The sequence below is a fragment of the Limulus polyphemus genome, unplaced genomic scaffold, assembly GCF_000517525.1.
Source record: "Limulus polyphemus unplaced genomic scaffold, Limulus_polyphemus-2.1.2 Scaffold286, whole genome shotgun sequence".
In the NCBI taxonomy this organism is placed as follows: Eukaryota; Metazoa; Arthropoda; class Merostomata; order Xiphosura; family Limulidae; genus Limulus; species Limulus polyphemus.
The window spans coordinates 195,699-211,978 of NW_013665896.1; the positions used below are offsets into that span (position 1 = coordinate 195,699).

Below are 16,280 nucleotides of genomic sequence, written 5' to 3' on the forward strand. Positions count from 1 at the left end.
TGCTTATTGATTGCACTGCATTGCAATTATAACATTTTTATTAGCATAAAACGACATAAACAGTATTCTTAAAATTGGCTTTTAAAACATTTGCCCCCCCCTCCCCCAGTGGCACAAAGATATGTCTGCGGATTTACAACGCTAGAAACCAGGTTTCGATACCCGTGGTGAGAAGAGCACAGATAGTCCTTTGTGTAACGTTATGCTTAACTTCAAACAAACAATTAAAACATTTTGATTCTACAGCATTACATTAAAATTGTGATTTACACATTTTGCAGTAGAAAAAGGTTTTCGTTATATTTTAACAACACATATACACAGTAATTAAATTCATCCAGAGCGGGTATTACAACTATACATGTAATTATGTTTCTCTTTTTTATATTCATAAGGAATGAATGGATAGACATATGGTTTCACTAATGATATTGTTCTGGTAGTGTAACGTATCGAAATTCGACAAACTATGTAGAATTGGGGTATTTCAATCCGTGGTCTAAATCTAAAGAATTCATATTGGAAAAAAATTGCTTAAAAAACTTGCTTGTAACAACACTTTCAATATTTGCACCTTCAATAACATAATTATTTAACCGGTCAAATGACTGTACCCTAGATAAAGTTTCAGAGAGCTGACCGTGAGAGACAATTGGCTCAGCTAAGTGCAACCCTGACGGTTTGGTTTCTAGCTTCCTACACTAAAACTTTTTAAATCGGTGCAATCTTGTTCAGTTAAATACTTTACCACAAAAATATATCTATGTTCAAGGAAATCTCTGTCTTTTATGGATGGATATTCTTAACTTAAAACATGTTTTTTGCAGTCTTTTGAATAAAGTCGAAAGTAATGATTCATTATGTGATATCTCAAAATACATATAAAAAAAAGTAAGATGTTTATTACTGATTTGTGTTTAAGCTACATAAAGCAATCACCCCCTGCTCCACCAAATGTGTACGCGGTATATCTTGTTCATTAACCGTGTGGGGATACAGGTGGTGTTCTGATCACGAGTTTGTTGTACAGGTGCGAAATGTAATGTGTGTGCTGTGTGTGTCAGAAGTTTGGCATTTGGGCAGCGCTGTATAATATATATATATATATATGTGTGTGTGTGTACGTACGTACTGTTTTGTATTGTTTTATGGGCTAGGGCATTTATTGGCGTGCGTGTAATTGTATAAAATGGTAGGGGTAAAGAAACCCTTTATAATCTGTCACAGAAATTTCCATCACTGACAATTTTTAATTAAAGTAAAATTCATTGAACGTTTGGAAAGTGGAAATGTTTTCTTATTATCACGTGCTTTAAGCATGAAAGGTAGTTTTGGAAATAAATTAGTCGTGAGATTTTGCACTTCTACCATATAACCTTAGTGCAATAATCAAAATCATTCTTGGGTGTAATTATTTTGTCCAGTCACGCATGTTCTAGTGTGGAAAATAGTTATATGGCTAACACATGTGTACTTATTACGTAAGCTGGCACACGTGATAAGAGAAGGGTAAATAGCTTGTCGAAGCCCACAACGTCCAGTAGTTGTTTTTATAAAGTTGCTTAGTGTTTCATAACTTGGTCGAACTCAAACTTCTCATAATTTTGGTATACATTATTTCTCTATGAAATAATGACTTTATAAAGCACGCTTAGCCTATAGTGACAAACATGTCTCTAAATAATCAATTACTGTGAGCACGTGGAACTTATAACGCCACCCACGCTACGTAATTGTATATATCCGGTGAACAGCCTGGCTACAGAAAATGCAGAGTGTCTGGAATATTTATTCTTCGCTTTGGGAATTTGTGAGTATAAAATAATCAGTACTCGATGAAACTTGTAAGATAAATTGTATACCTATTCAACATCTATTGCTTAAAATTATTCACGTTTTATAACAGCCAAATGTTTTAGTACAGAATGCATCTTTTATTTACTGATTCCGGTGCTCATATTATTAGGCTAATATTTGTTCTGAACATGTTTACATAGTTTCAAGACTACGTTAAGTTCAAGCGAATTTGAATTAGTAATAATGCTTTTGTAGACATCAAAACAAAATATTTTAGTTTTTTTTTAATGTTAACATATGGGTTCAAATAAGGTAAATATTTTGGCTTTTTTATTTTACTCTCGTTAGCCTAACTGAAATACCTATCTGAATATTTTATTTTTTATACGGAAAAAGAAATTGTAGAATTCGTGTCTTTTATGTAGCATCACAGCGTGACTGAATATATGTAAATAAGCCTGATTTATCTCACTGATCATTGTTGTTTCTTTAAGATGTGGTCCTTTATCGAGTGAAAACTTAAAGGAAAAAATAATTATTATATTACTGGATAACATTTCTGTATTAATGAACTATTAGTTTGTAGGGTAAACATTAATTATATGGACAATTTTTATGTTTATGATATGTTTGAAAAATGTATTTGCCAGAATAATTAATTTTGTATGAACTGTTGAATAATTAGCATACTTATTGTTTTATTAAATTAATACTTTTTTTTTCTGGTGGTTCATATCTTGAGACATTGACAAGTTTCCAACAGTTTCTATTTTTTTTCTTCCTAAAAACAGTTAGCCCAGATGTATCATCACAGATACATTTTATACTATGGAATGTTTTATATACTTTGGTGTTTACTGAATCTGATATTAGTTTTCATGATTCAAAAATCTTATTAATTTGAAAATGAAATAAGTACTGCATATTTTATTAAAATGCTACGAAGTTTACTACGCATAAAAACAAGAAACAACGTGACCTTACAAAAGTAAGAAAGACGGAAAAAAGATACATTTTGGCTGAATGACCTTTTTTTTTTTTGTAGAAAAACAAGAACTTTTACTGAAATGCTGTATTTCGTTATTTTTTCATAATTTTTTTTAAACACATTGCTGTTAAAACTGTCATTCTTTTGACCTTTGAATGACTGGTGACTCTCCATGAGTGTGACAAGGTTATATAATGATACAAATCACTTCAAATGATATTTAATTTCAATAGCAATCACATTAACTAAACTAATTTTATCTAAAAGTTTGTTATCTCCAACCAAGTTGTCAGCTGATTTTATCCAACTGTCAAATTTAAGGGTACTTACTTGAAACTGGAAATTCTGAACAACTTCGTCATCACAGAAGAATCATTGAGTTACCCGTCTGAGTGTCGGTACTGTAAACTTACTTCGCTTTTTTCTTCAAGCTTTCTAATTCATTTGATTCAGTACATTTTCGCTTTTGAAGCCGAGTTAACTCTGTTTTTCTGTAATTATCTTTTGAAGACCTTGTACCGTTTTGCTTCTTGATTTTTCAGCGTTGTGCTAAGTCCATCACCCTCATCCAGCCGATCAAAGTCTGATAACTCTCCAATCTTATGAAAACTAATCAATTCGTCTGTAACAGTGTTGTAATCTGCACCTTTACGGTTTGATTCAGGTGGACCTACTAGTTTTTAAATTTTGGATCCTTGACAGAAAATCAACATTGTCTAGTATATCCACCACATTTGTAACGCTAATGTGTTGTGTGCATGTAAAAATAAGGCTAGCGTATGGTTTCTTTTGTGATGTTTGTTATATCTAATACTATCAAACGGATTAGCTAGTTTCAACTGCACCCTGAAAAAAAAATCCCTATGCTGTCACTTTGTCTGGAGTATACACATTGATATTACTGCATTTATAAACTGAAGCAAATATATAAATTTTACATTTAAATAATGCAAATAAAAGATCTACACCTATCTTAACATTCTAATGCCCTCATATGATCTGATTAATAGGCTTTTACATGCTTTATTACTTTTGTTGTCAATGCATAAAATTTTTAAGTGATAATGTTGTATATCAGTTTACTCTAAATCTACCAATGTAGTTTTAAGGTTCTTTAGAAGGACCCAGAAGTGAAAACTAGATACCGAAATGTACATGAAACTTTTAATATTATGCGGCAATGTTTATTCATTTTTGTGGCTCTTTTGCTTTCCAATCTATTAAATGATTAGCTGTTGCTTTACTGATTGCTGTATGATAATCCTCACATTCAGTTTAAGCTATATTGAGCATTAATTGACCAATTATTCGTGAAATTATGATCGAAAATCCTTCAACTGCTCGTATCGACCACCAGGATGAGGTACAGGCCACTAGGAAACGCTGATCTATTGGCACCGTGTCATAAAATGTTCGGCACTTAAAGTTGTATAAGTATGTTAAGTTTCATATATGTATATAAAAGTGCACAATCTTATCAATTTGTTATACTTATCCACTGGACTAGTACTGTAGATTCTTTCGAATGCTGGACAGATTACTTGTTTGTTTGTTTTTCTCCTTCTCTGATATAAATATCGTGTAATGCACTGACAACGCATTGATGTTGTGCCAGAATTTTCTATTGTATGATGTAATAAAATATGATAACTTTTTCTGTAACGAAGTAATCAAAATACATCTCCATAAACATTAGGCGCCGCTGTCTTCGAAATTATGACATTGTAGGGATATGTGTTATGTCCATTCTATTGTACCTGTTACTATATTGTAGGGATATGTGTTATGTCCATTCTATTGTACCTGTTACTATATTGTAGGGATATGTGTTATGTCCATTCTATTGTACCTGTTACTATATTGTAGGGATATGTGTTATGTCCATTCTATTTTACCTGTTACTATATTTATGCAAAATGTCATCCAAAGTTGATAGAGGCCATTTTTTTATTTGCTGTAAGTGAGTATTCAGACAATTTAAAAATAATTTTGTTGGTGTTTAAATATAAATAGTGATGTTATGTTTATTTTTGTTTATTTCCTATAGTGTTTGTGCATTTCTATCGGAAAATAATATCACCATAGAAATGTTCATATATTCCCATTCCAACTAGAAAAATACCTGCTAGATTTTACAGTTTCATGAAACTGGTCCGATAATGTTTACGAAATAAGCAAGGTACAGAATAACCTGAACGGAAAAAAGAATTATTGAATTTCAACTCCCTTTGTAGTTTTTGCTTTAAATTTCAATAATATTTTCAGTATAAATATTATTATAAGTCACGATCTTTGTGTTTTGTTGTTGTTGTTGTTCAGGGTTAACAGCTATATTTTTATGTTTCTTTGGCAAATGGAATTATATATATATATATATATATTTATATATAAATGAAAGGCGGCAATGTATGTCACTTTGCTCAACAGAAATAGGGTTGACGGATTTGATAATTGAAAAGACGGAAGGTACACTTTTAGAAATAGGGAATCACTTAAATTTAAAGGAGAGAAAAAGTCGTGGACCTTTCTGTAACGCCTTTACTTTTTTTTTTTTTTTATCCATAAAACGTTTTCCCACGTTTAGCAAACACTGTGCCGGGTTGAAGTTCTTTTCAACTTTATACATTTTAGCTCCTGTGAAGAAGCTTTTTTTTATGAAAAAAGTATCTAAACAATTCCACAATTGATATTATCTACCATTGGAAGTTAGGCATACTGTGATGCTTCTACGTAAGGAAAACGAAGAGATTCAAAAATTCGCCTACATTAATGTAATCAAACAGAAAACAAAAACTATCACCAAAATTACTTTGAAATAGCGAAAATTCTAGTTTTAATTATGGTGATATTCATCAAAATAGGAATTAATAAGATGTAAAAGTAATTCAGTGATATAAATTGTTCATAGTCGCCGTTTTTTTTCTTTTAAGGTCGTGACCTAACTGGTTAATTAACTTGTTTTACTTTAATGTTTGGTGCATATGTAGCACACACTAGCAATACATTAGTCGGTATCTAAATTCTAATCCATGGCTTTCCTTATACTCTACTTAAATGATGGTTGCCAGTTAGCTTGACGAAACATTTGAATTGTAACCACTGTTTTAACAAACCGTTTTTAACTTTAAATTTTGGTGTCTTAAAACGGTGTCTAAATGTTGTTTGATACAGATTTTGTTTATTGTACTTTAACATCGAGATTTGAGATTTGTTTTAGTTTAAGCTAATTGGAAGTCAAGTTGCACCATGCGGTAGAGTTGTAAACGATTAAAGTTTACTTGTCATGTTACAGACGTGACAGTATTACGTACTTACAAACATAAATTTGTGAGCCTGGCCTAGTTTTATGACAAGAACCAAATAACATTGAACGCCAGAAGGTATGGATCCCCGGATTCACCATATGTGGAAATCATGCGCTAGTTTGAGTGAGTATCGAATGAATAATGTCAACGACTTGAGATTCTTGTGGCGTACGTTGGCTTCAACACTAAACGGTTAACCTCAGTTTTAGGATCGTGAATAAGAGAAATGAATGTAAACAATTATACCAAGTACATATACGTGTTGACGACTTGTCATGCCTGAAAGGCCTACCCTCGTTTATGTCGTGCGATGAAAACGTTTGGTTATTTCCTGCTTGAGCACGGGTTTTAGTGATAAATTGCTTTGGTACTTTGAACAGTCAAGGTAGATGTTATATCGTATTCAAACAAACCACTAGAATGTAAAGGGATTGTGCTGATTTATGTAATAACAATACTTAGCCGTGTGTTCAATATTTAACATTCTTACAAAATACCGTGTCTGTTCTTGTAAGACCAAAATATGAAATCTGCTTAAATTGGAATACTAAAAAATATTACGAAGAGAGTAAGTGTGAAATAAAAAAAAAGCTAGATTGTACTTTTAGTAGTGAAATGGACACTTCTCCTTCTAATCAACAGTTCTAGAATTTGTATAATTGTCTCAAAAACTGGGTACAGATTGCAGTATAAGTTATAAAAAAAAACATCTTACAAAAAGTGGTGGCAGATATTTTAGACCATGCAAATGGCATAATAATTCCTTTATACATCTATATTACTATTATTGCAGTTACACAGTATGCCTTGAAGAGTACAGTTATTCTTAAAACAATATAGCGTATAGTAGCTAATTCTTTCTGAGAGAAGTGTAATGTTCAACAGTGTTATAACTAAATGTTAGCTTTAGTTGTAATGTTATCAAATTCAATGTCATTAACAAGAAGTCTAGCAGTGGCATTAAGACATACAACTAACCTTCTACTCTTTCATTAAATGATGAACCCTTTGTATATGATTTTTGTTTCTCACTTTGAACAAACAAAATTAGTTGGTAATGATTTTATGTGTGTACTATGGAAAGAAGTAAATATTTGCCACCACTACTTAATATATCTATTTTCTTTGCAAACATTGGTTTATTTTTATCTTTAATTTGTTTTTTTAGTTTTTTCACTCTCATTATTCACATTGTTTAGAGATGAAGTGAGGTCATTACACATTGTCACAGACTGATAATGTTACAAATTAATATGCCATTTGGTGAGAGAAGAATATTCACTGTTGAATCTAAGTTTCAGATGGACAGCAACTGCCTGTTGTAGAAACCTACAAATGTAGAGGATGACATTTCGAAAGGTAGGTTTCTACAACAGGCAGTTGCTGTCCATCTGAAACTTAGATTCATTATGAATACTCTGCCTAAACAACCCATCAAAAATATTCACTGTTATTATATGTAGTATGTGTGGTATCAAATATATTTTGTTAGGTCAGTTTTTATTATATACTGTTTATAGCTTTTATTATGTAAACATTTCGTGTATTATTTTAGAGGCATTGATTCATATTGAAATAAGCTGTGGTGGTTGCTTTGCTAACTTTGTTGAGAAAGAATAACAGAGAGAGAGACATTGAAGATTAAATATACTTTTAATATATTATTATAGAAATTTTCCTTCATACTTATGTATGAATTTATCAAATTTTATTCAGAGTAGACATTATTTATGAGTGAAAACATATGCAGAAAGCAGGCTATAACTCAATCAAATGCATTTCATTTTTCAGAAAGATGAATCAATCTTTCTAAGGGGAGTTCCTTTGAATAAATTCCAGTTGTTAACCAACAAGTAGAAACTATGAACAGCTTAACTCATCTTACAATGCTTGAATATTTGCTGTAGTTTTTTTCTCATTAATTAAAATGTAAAGAAGACTCATAGTTAAAAGCATTTGTTATTTAGTATTTATTCACTAACAAAATACCAAACTTTTAGTGAATCACTTTTAGTTTGTGTGTGTGCATTTAGTTGGGATACTATCATAAAAGATTGTTGAGTTTGTATTAATAATGATTATAGACTTCTGATTTAGAGGCTAGTTGTAAAAGATTTAGAAGATTACATCATGAATTACTTTTATAAGTTTGTATTTCAGGATTTGAAGAGTTTTATTACTGTATTACAAATATGAATTTTTTATGGTGTTTTTATTTCATAAAAATATCTTTGGAATATAACTCTTAAGGAAATGTATTGTGTTTTGTTCATTAATTTATCACAATTATTTTTCAATTCCTTTTTGTATGTTCTAAAGTGAGTTTTGTTGTGTCATATATATATGATATTAAAATTTAGTACACAATTCTTTGTTAATTATAACTTTACAATTTGTTAATTTCCATTTGTTGATTATTATCAGTGTTTAATCCTGAAGTGAATAATTGTGGGTGGATTTCCTTAGTGTCTGCTTATAGCAAACTGTTTGAAGGTTTCTTTAGATGGTCAGTATGTTTCATCTTTCATGAAGTTAATGTTATCACCATCTCTCACAATTAGAAAAAAACAAGAAAATATTAGAGATAATACAAAGTTTAACCAGTAAACAAGCATGCAAGTATTTAAAAATCAAATATTAAAAATTTACTACCCTACATTATCTTCAGTTACATTATATTTATTATATTTGAATTTTATAGTTAAAAATGCAATGTAGTATTTTCTGAGAAAGTTTCCAAAAAATTAGTTTTTTTTTGTTGCTTTTTGAGAATCAAAGTTTACTTTTTTATATGAAGGGGAGTATCTACCTTAGTAATGCATGTAAATGTTATGAGATTATCAGTATAATGTATCCTGTAAAGGTTTCTTTTATCTAAAGCCCCTGAACTAACATATAAGATACGTTACACGTGTCTTTATCTACCACACCAGCATTTTCCAAATTGTCGGTTGCATAACAAGACACAGTAAGATCTTAAAGTTTTTTAATTTTAAAATTGTTTGTACAAGTACTGCTAGACTTTACTGAAATGTGTTAAATCATAGGGCCTATAAGATTGTCTGACTACTCAAGTCGGTTGTGAGTCAGGAAAGAAGTTATAAACATATGTTTCTGTTGATTACTTGTGTATATAAGTTGTTGAAATATATTTTAATAGTTTTAGTCTATGCATGTAAATGTATTATTATGTGACTCATTGTTTTCTTTTTCCCTTGTGTATTTCTTGTTGAATTAAAACATTATGGTAATTTTAGATTGTTATCATGTAAATTTTAGTTTTTTAAAGAAGGTATGCTGTATTGACTCATATATATATGTACAAGTATATACTGAATTTTAATATCAAGGACATTAAAACAGGTTTCATTATAGGATGAGTATGTTATTTGAACTAAGTTATAATGATCTGACTTATATTTTTAGAAAAATTTACTGCATTTTATTAGATAATTTTATTTTTTTCTTGGGAAATTTGGGTGTTTAAAACGTTTTTTATCAAAACCAATTCAGACACTTGATCCTCTTCTATCTTTTGTTATCAGTCCTGATTACTTTCTTTTAAAAACCACCCAGTGGAGAAATAGTTTTTTCAAACATCTACTTTTAAAAAAAGTTCCAAAAATGATGTTTTAACTACCCACCCAGTTTCTGACAGCTGTATTCTGTTTCACACCAAAAAATTGTACATCTGTATTTATTTCCAGGAATTTCCAATGTAAAATTATTACTAAAGTCAGATGCTAGTTTGCACAGATTCTTAGAATTAGTTCCATTTTCAAGATGATTCACTTTAGTTCAAGTAATACATGTAATATTATGTTGTGCATAATATGGATAAATTTGTATCAGTACTTCTGTCTACATATGTGTCATATTTATCAAAATCTTACAGATGTATTTACATTTAAAAAGGAGAGAAGTTTAGTTTCTGTTTGTTTCATGACACTAGCTTGGATATGAATATATGTATCTTACATTATATTAAATTTCTTACTGCATTATTCTTCTATATCTAGGCAGAAGCCAGACTAGCAGCTCGAAGGCAAGCTCGTGCAGAGGCCAGAGAAATCCGAATGCGAGAGTTACAAAAACAACAACAGGAGGTAACATTCTTTTTCTTAGCATAATAAAGTTTAGTTATTTCCTTGTAAAAGATCTGGTTTTGACTTTTATGTTATATATATAAAGGGGTAATAACTTGGTAATCTGTTATTGGACTTTATTGATTTCTTGCCAAGAAAAGTGCACAACAGCACCAATTTGGGGCTGAAAAGATCAAAAACAGTTAAGCTTGCACATCAGCTGAAATATGAAGTGGCACTTAAATATTATATATGAAATGAGTGGACTGTTTAATACATATAAATCATAATAATTAGTGTTGCTATTTTTAAGAAAAACATTGAAGTGATATGTGCATATGTGAACCAAGCACTTAGCTGTGAAATATACAAAATTTGGTTTCAACACAAAATGTTTGTAACCAGAAAACATTTATTATAAAAATACTTTTGGTGTTAGAATTATCTTTTTGTCTTACTACTTTGTTTCAGAACAAAGTTATCTCTTACAAGATTCATTAAAAAGCAATACTACTGTGAATATGAACATTATAAAAGTTCAGATCAAAACCATCATTTTGTAGAAATTGATAATATTACAATTTTTTTTATTTCAGGCAGATCAACAAAGTGATAAATATTATGATTTGCCCAGTGATCCTGTACGAGGGAGGCCTGGCCGAGAGGTGTGTACAGCTAATTAGTAGTTTAGTTTGGTAAACAATTATGTTATTACTTTTTCTGATACAATTACCTCTTCTCACAGTTACAGCTACTCTCGATTTGACTGCCCTCTGGAGCACAAATTTTTGTTCTCCATTAGCCTTGAAACTACCACCTAATTCCACATGTATACCATGTGATTCAGCTGTGTTTAAGCATGCAGTAGTCCTCCATCAGTAAGAGTGCGACGGGTTCAAATGCATAGAAGGGCTTAATCTTCACTTCTTGATGTGACACAATAGTGTTAAGACCTGATGCTTGATTTCAACCATTTTTTTCTTCTTTAGTGCATTTTGAAAATATTCAATTTCAGATTTTTCCATTTCAAAGTATTGTTTATAATCCACTATTGAGTTGGATTTCTTTATTTGATTGTGAATTCTGTTTCTCACTCAATTACCGGTAGTCAATCAATATTTATCAGCCTTCTCCTGCTAGTCTGTGAGCCATGGAGTTTTTAGTTCAAAGGGTGCTATCAGCGCCTTCTCTCCTTGCAAGAGAGGTTCAGTCTCTTTTGGGAACTTGGGTATCACTGGAGACTCTTATCCCTCTGGGCCATGCGTTCCTTGCAGTGGGTACTACAAGATCAATGGCACCTCATCAGGGATCCTCTGGATTTACAGATATCCCTTCCTGCTTCCCTTCAGCCTGACTCCTTCTGGTGGTTAGACAGGGACAACATGACAGTGGGAGTGTCTATTCCTCCTCCTTGTCCTAATATCCACATCTTCACAGATGCCTCATTGTCAAGATGGGTTGTGTGCTGCAATACATAGGAGATGTCAGGCCATTAATTAGTCTTGGGAGGAGTTAGGTCTTCATATCAACCTTTTGAAACTCCTTGCTGTTTGTTGGGTGATGGTTCAATTTCTATCATTTCTGTGGAGCATGACAGTTGTAATTCATTCTGAAAACTCGATGGTTGTCACTTACATCACCTGAAAAAGGGGCACTTGATCACAGTCCTTATGTTCCCACACTCTAGAGCTCCTCTTCTGGGCTCACAGTCATCAAACTCGTTTGCTGCTTCGTCACATATCAGGTGCCCTGAATCTTATCACGGTTTGTATGTCCTGTCAAGATTCTATCCACAGAATGGTCCCTTGATCTCAAGATATTCCAATGGATATGTTCTAAGTTCGATACTCCCCAGCTGTGTGCATTTGCCACTCAGTTGAATGCCAGACTTACTCTTTTGGTCCCCAGTTCTACATCCTTTAGTTGTGGTTGCATTCAGCCTTTATACATTTTCCTTTATACATACCCCATCTTTCTTTTACCCATGTAATTTCTCTCTTCTGTTTCACTCTGTGTCGAGTCATTCTTGTGGCTCCTTTCTGACAAGCTTAATCATGGTTTCTGTCCCTTCTCCAGGAACTACCTCTCCCAGTCCCTCTTCAAACAACCTTACTCAAGGGTGCTTCATCCCTCTGTTTCCACACTCTGACTTCATGCATGACTTTTGTCTGGTCCCTTGCAAGGGGTTCGAGACTATCCACAAGGGTAGCTTTTCTGTAATCTCACTCTGTACATTTCTCATCCATGTCTGTGTATCAGTGTAAGTGGTTCAATCTTTGGTCTATCTGGCATGAATTCTAGCCTTCCCTTCATCAGATATTTGATTTTTTACATGGTTGTTTGACATGGGTCTGTCTGTTTCAACCATTGCTGGCTTTAGGGCAGCCCTGTCATCTACGTTTTGTTTTCCTTGTTTTTATCATGTGTTTTCCTCTCCATTTATTTCCCATTTATTTTGGTTCATACATCTCCATTGTCCTCCTCATTACATTCGATTTCCAGACTAGAATTTGAAAGTTGTTTTCCATGCCCTTTCCCTTCTTCCCTACGAAATGTTTTCCTCATGTTCCTTATATCACCTTTCCTCGAAGACATATTTTCTTCTTCTTCTTTAGCTTGTGGACTTGTCGGTTGGACTTGTTCACCATCAAGTTCACTGCATTTTGTACTGCACAACCTGTGTCCTTTTATATTCTCACAGTTACCTTCTTCCCAAAACATCAGCTGCCTGCGAAGGCAATTTTGCCTTCATTCCTACTTTTCTTCTTTCCATATCCCATATTTACTTCTGTTTTGATCCAAATTGTTTCCTGTGTCTGGCTCATGCTTTAAGGTGTTACATATTGTGAACAGCACCCTTCATGGCTCTCACTCCCTTTTTTTCTGAATCTTACCAATTGTTCTGTGTTTCATGCCATCAGTTCCATCACTTTCCAATGTCCTTGGCTTTTCCTTTCTGTCGTCCTTTGGAGGAGATTATCCGGGCTTGTACGCAGACCACTCCCCACACCTTTGCGTCGTGCTTCATGCACCATCTGGCAGTTTTCTGATCAGTTGGATATTGTCTTCCCCATGTAGCTGTTCACCATACATTGGTACATCTCTAAGTGGGTAATTTTTTATTTTTCAGGGGCCTACTTTACATGTTATGGATCCTGCTCTATGGAAAGTGGTGCCTGTCCAGGTATACTGATATCCATAATCTGCACCATGAGATCTATAAGGTCTATCATACTTGCTGTTGAAATGGGATATTTTTTCTCACGGTACATTGTGTCATAAATATGTTCGTACCAGACCGTACACTCATGGACTAACATGAGTAAAGCAGAAAGAGATTGCTGCCCATCTCTAATGTTCCTTCGATCGCCAGAATTGGTAATAGTCGGCTTTTAAAAATAGGGTTTCGTGGTCACCCATTGCATTTTCTCTGGTGATGCATTCCTCTTCACTCTCCAGTGGAGTGTGGGAGTCTTTACCACTACCCATCTCCTAGCTGCTGGAGAAATCTTCCTGAGTGTGCACAATTCTACTCAGTCAAGAGTAGGGTGGTTGTATTCTGCCTGTGTAGAATGCTTGACTATCCTCCTGCCATGTGTCTGATGTTTTATTCCAAATATTGCTGGTCTGGACTGGATTTTTCCATCTATTTTGCACTTTGCCCCTCTGGTAGGAACCCTCTTCCCTACTGCCACCTGGATGTCGGTTTCTGGGTGACTGGTTTTGGTTGGAGCTGGACCAGCCACCATAAATTCTCTTATGTGAGTGGGCTGGGAACTTCCTCCTACTGCAGACCAGATGTTACATCCCCAATGCTGATTGGTTTTGGACTGGAATTGACCCTCCACATTGCATTTCCAACTTCCTTATGTCATCTAGATGTACATTCCTAGGGTTTCTTGCTGCATGTTGTGCTGGATTTGCACACATGATGGTTTAGGTTCTCGTAACATAGGCTCCTCTTTCCTTCTGATTCCTAAACCTGAAGTGAATGATTGAGGACCCTCCTCCTACCATGGACCAATCAAGTTCCTCCTAGTTCCACTGGTCGGAACTGAAGTTGACTTCCTGACACTCTACACACCTTCCTCTTCCTTGGGGATTTGGAATTGCTACCTTGTTCCACCCTTTCATTGTGACACCACACCTGTTGTTTCCACAGGGGCACAGAGTATAATTGGTTCAGATGTGGTGTGGTCTCCCATGAATGTGTTTTCTCTCTATGGATAATCTTCAGATGCTTTTGAAGGGTGCTCATCTGGGTAATGTTACACCTGTCCCTCCACCTGCTCAATGTGGGATTCTGGCTGTAACTCTGAGAAGAGGTAAGTAATCATATCAGAAGTTAATATTTTTCTACAGTGAAAATAAAATTCTAATAGATACTTATTTCTCTCACACTTCTCACTCATCCTCCCCTCTTCTGCTGTCATTTTTCATGCCTAATCTCAAAGTGAAGATTGGGTTAAACTGCATAGAGGAATTCAGCTATTGTTGAGGGTTGTCACATGCTAATTTGCATGCTTAAAGACAGCTGAACCACATGGAATTAGGTGGGAGGTTCAAGGCTAATGGCGAGTGAACATTTGTGCACCAGAGGGTAGTCAAATCAAGAATAGTTGTAACTGTGAGTGGAAGTAAGTATCTATTGGAAATATATTTTCTGTGTAGGTAAACATTAACTTTTGTATGTAGTTCATGAAGAAACTATAAACAACGTAGTTATTTGTTTCAAGTTTTTATATGAAAGGTATTACGTATTACTTTAATGATACAACATTGTATTTAGTTCAAGATTGTCTCCTTAAGCTTAGTTCTTATTCCAGCATAAATATTCTTTTGAAGTTGCAAGAAATTTTACATCTCAAATATACATATGCAGTTATTGCTAAAGGTATAAATTGTTCATAATAAGATACTGAAATAAGTAAGCTCAACATTTCACATATTTTTGATGCATTATGTTTTTATCCATGTGTTCCTAACCTAAAAAGTTAGGACAGTTGTGAAATATACAGTTTCAAGAAATTTCATAAAACTTATCTGTAACCTTTTAGTTTTACCCAACTTGTAAGATGATTCACAAATACATGTGGTAATATATTATGCATAATATAGATAAACTTTGCATTTCATGTAATCTCTTAACCCTTTTGAAACGGGTTGCAGGTGAAAGGCCATGTCATCCCGTTTGTTGACTCACATTCAAAATTTTATTGAACTACTATTTCATGAATTTATGTAATTAAGTTTGGTACAAAACTGTAGAATATAATTCAAATTTTAGTACCATATATTACTCAGTTTTTTAATTTAAAAGCAAATATTTAAAAAACACAGATAAACATAGATTTTTGTGTGTCAGGGTATATGTTGAATGCAGCACTGGTTTAAATTAGATGTTTGTGAAGTCAAAATACTAAGTGAATAGTTTTGAATGAACTAGAAACTTAAATTAACGATATTGACAAGCTAGAATATGAAATAAGAGTATTTTCAATTTGCTTAGATATTGCTCATATAATAAATCAAACACAGTGTCACCTTGCCTACCTATTTCCATTTTTGGAAACACTCCTTTATATACACTTACTTCTATATATGACATGAATAACCAATCAGTAGCTCAGAACAGCCATTTTAACGGACTTGGCACCATTTCTTTCTTTCCAACCAATATTTCTTCTCAAAATTTCATATTTTTTTTGACTAAAATACATCTTAGTTACTAAGCTTGATAAATTATAGTGGAATTCTATGGTATTAATGTAGTAATTTATGATTTTTTAGTTATTCAAATGTATATATAGAACTAAAAAAGATGTTTTGTTTATATCCTCCACGTGCAATTTTTAAAGACTTAGCAACCTACGTCAAATAGCAACCGAGTACGAAGGTTGTTAACTGGAAGAGAAAATTGTTTGCTTTAGTTCTTTAGTTAGTTCTATGTTTTTAGAAAAATAAGTTTAAGAACTTATTTCCAAATAGCAATAATCTATATAGATATATAATGTATAATAATTGAAATTTGACTATTTTACAAAATACTAGTCTACTAGAACACAGTCAAGACAAGTTACTTTGCACAGACTAAAGGTCAGTTTT

The 16,280-nt window shown here is 33.1% G+C and overlaps 1 protein-coding gene across 5 annotated transcripts in view; it reads left to right on the plus strand.

Moving 5' to 3' along the window:
* The window catches only part of LOC106457051 (leucine-rich repeat flightless-interacting protein 2-like), a 90,994-nt gene that overhangs the window by 35,215 nt on the left and 39,499 nt on the right, over positions 1 to 16,280 (plus strand). For 3 of the 5 annotated variants that reach the window (XM_013916433.2, XM_022382861.1, XM_022382863.1), the window contains 2 exons: positions 10,110 to 10,196; positions 10,772 to 10,840. In XM_013916433.2, coding sequence (XP_013771887.1) covers positions 10,110 to 10,196; positions 10,772 to 10,840 — 156 coding nt within the window. Of the gene's footprint in view, positions 1 to 1,552; positions 1,811 to 9,039; positions 9,059 to 10,109; positions 10,197 to 10,771; positions 10,841 to 16,280 lie in introns of those variants that run through there. The other 2 variants (XM_013916434.2, XM_022382862.1) reach the window with 2 other exon arrangements.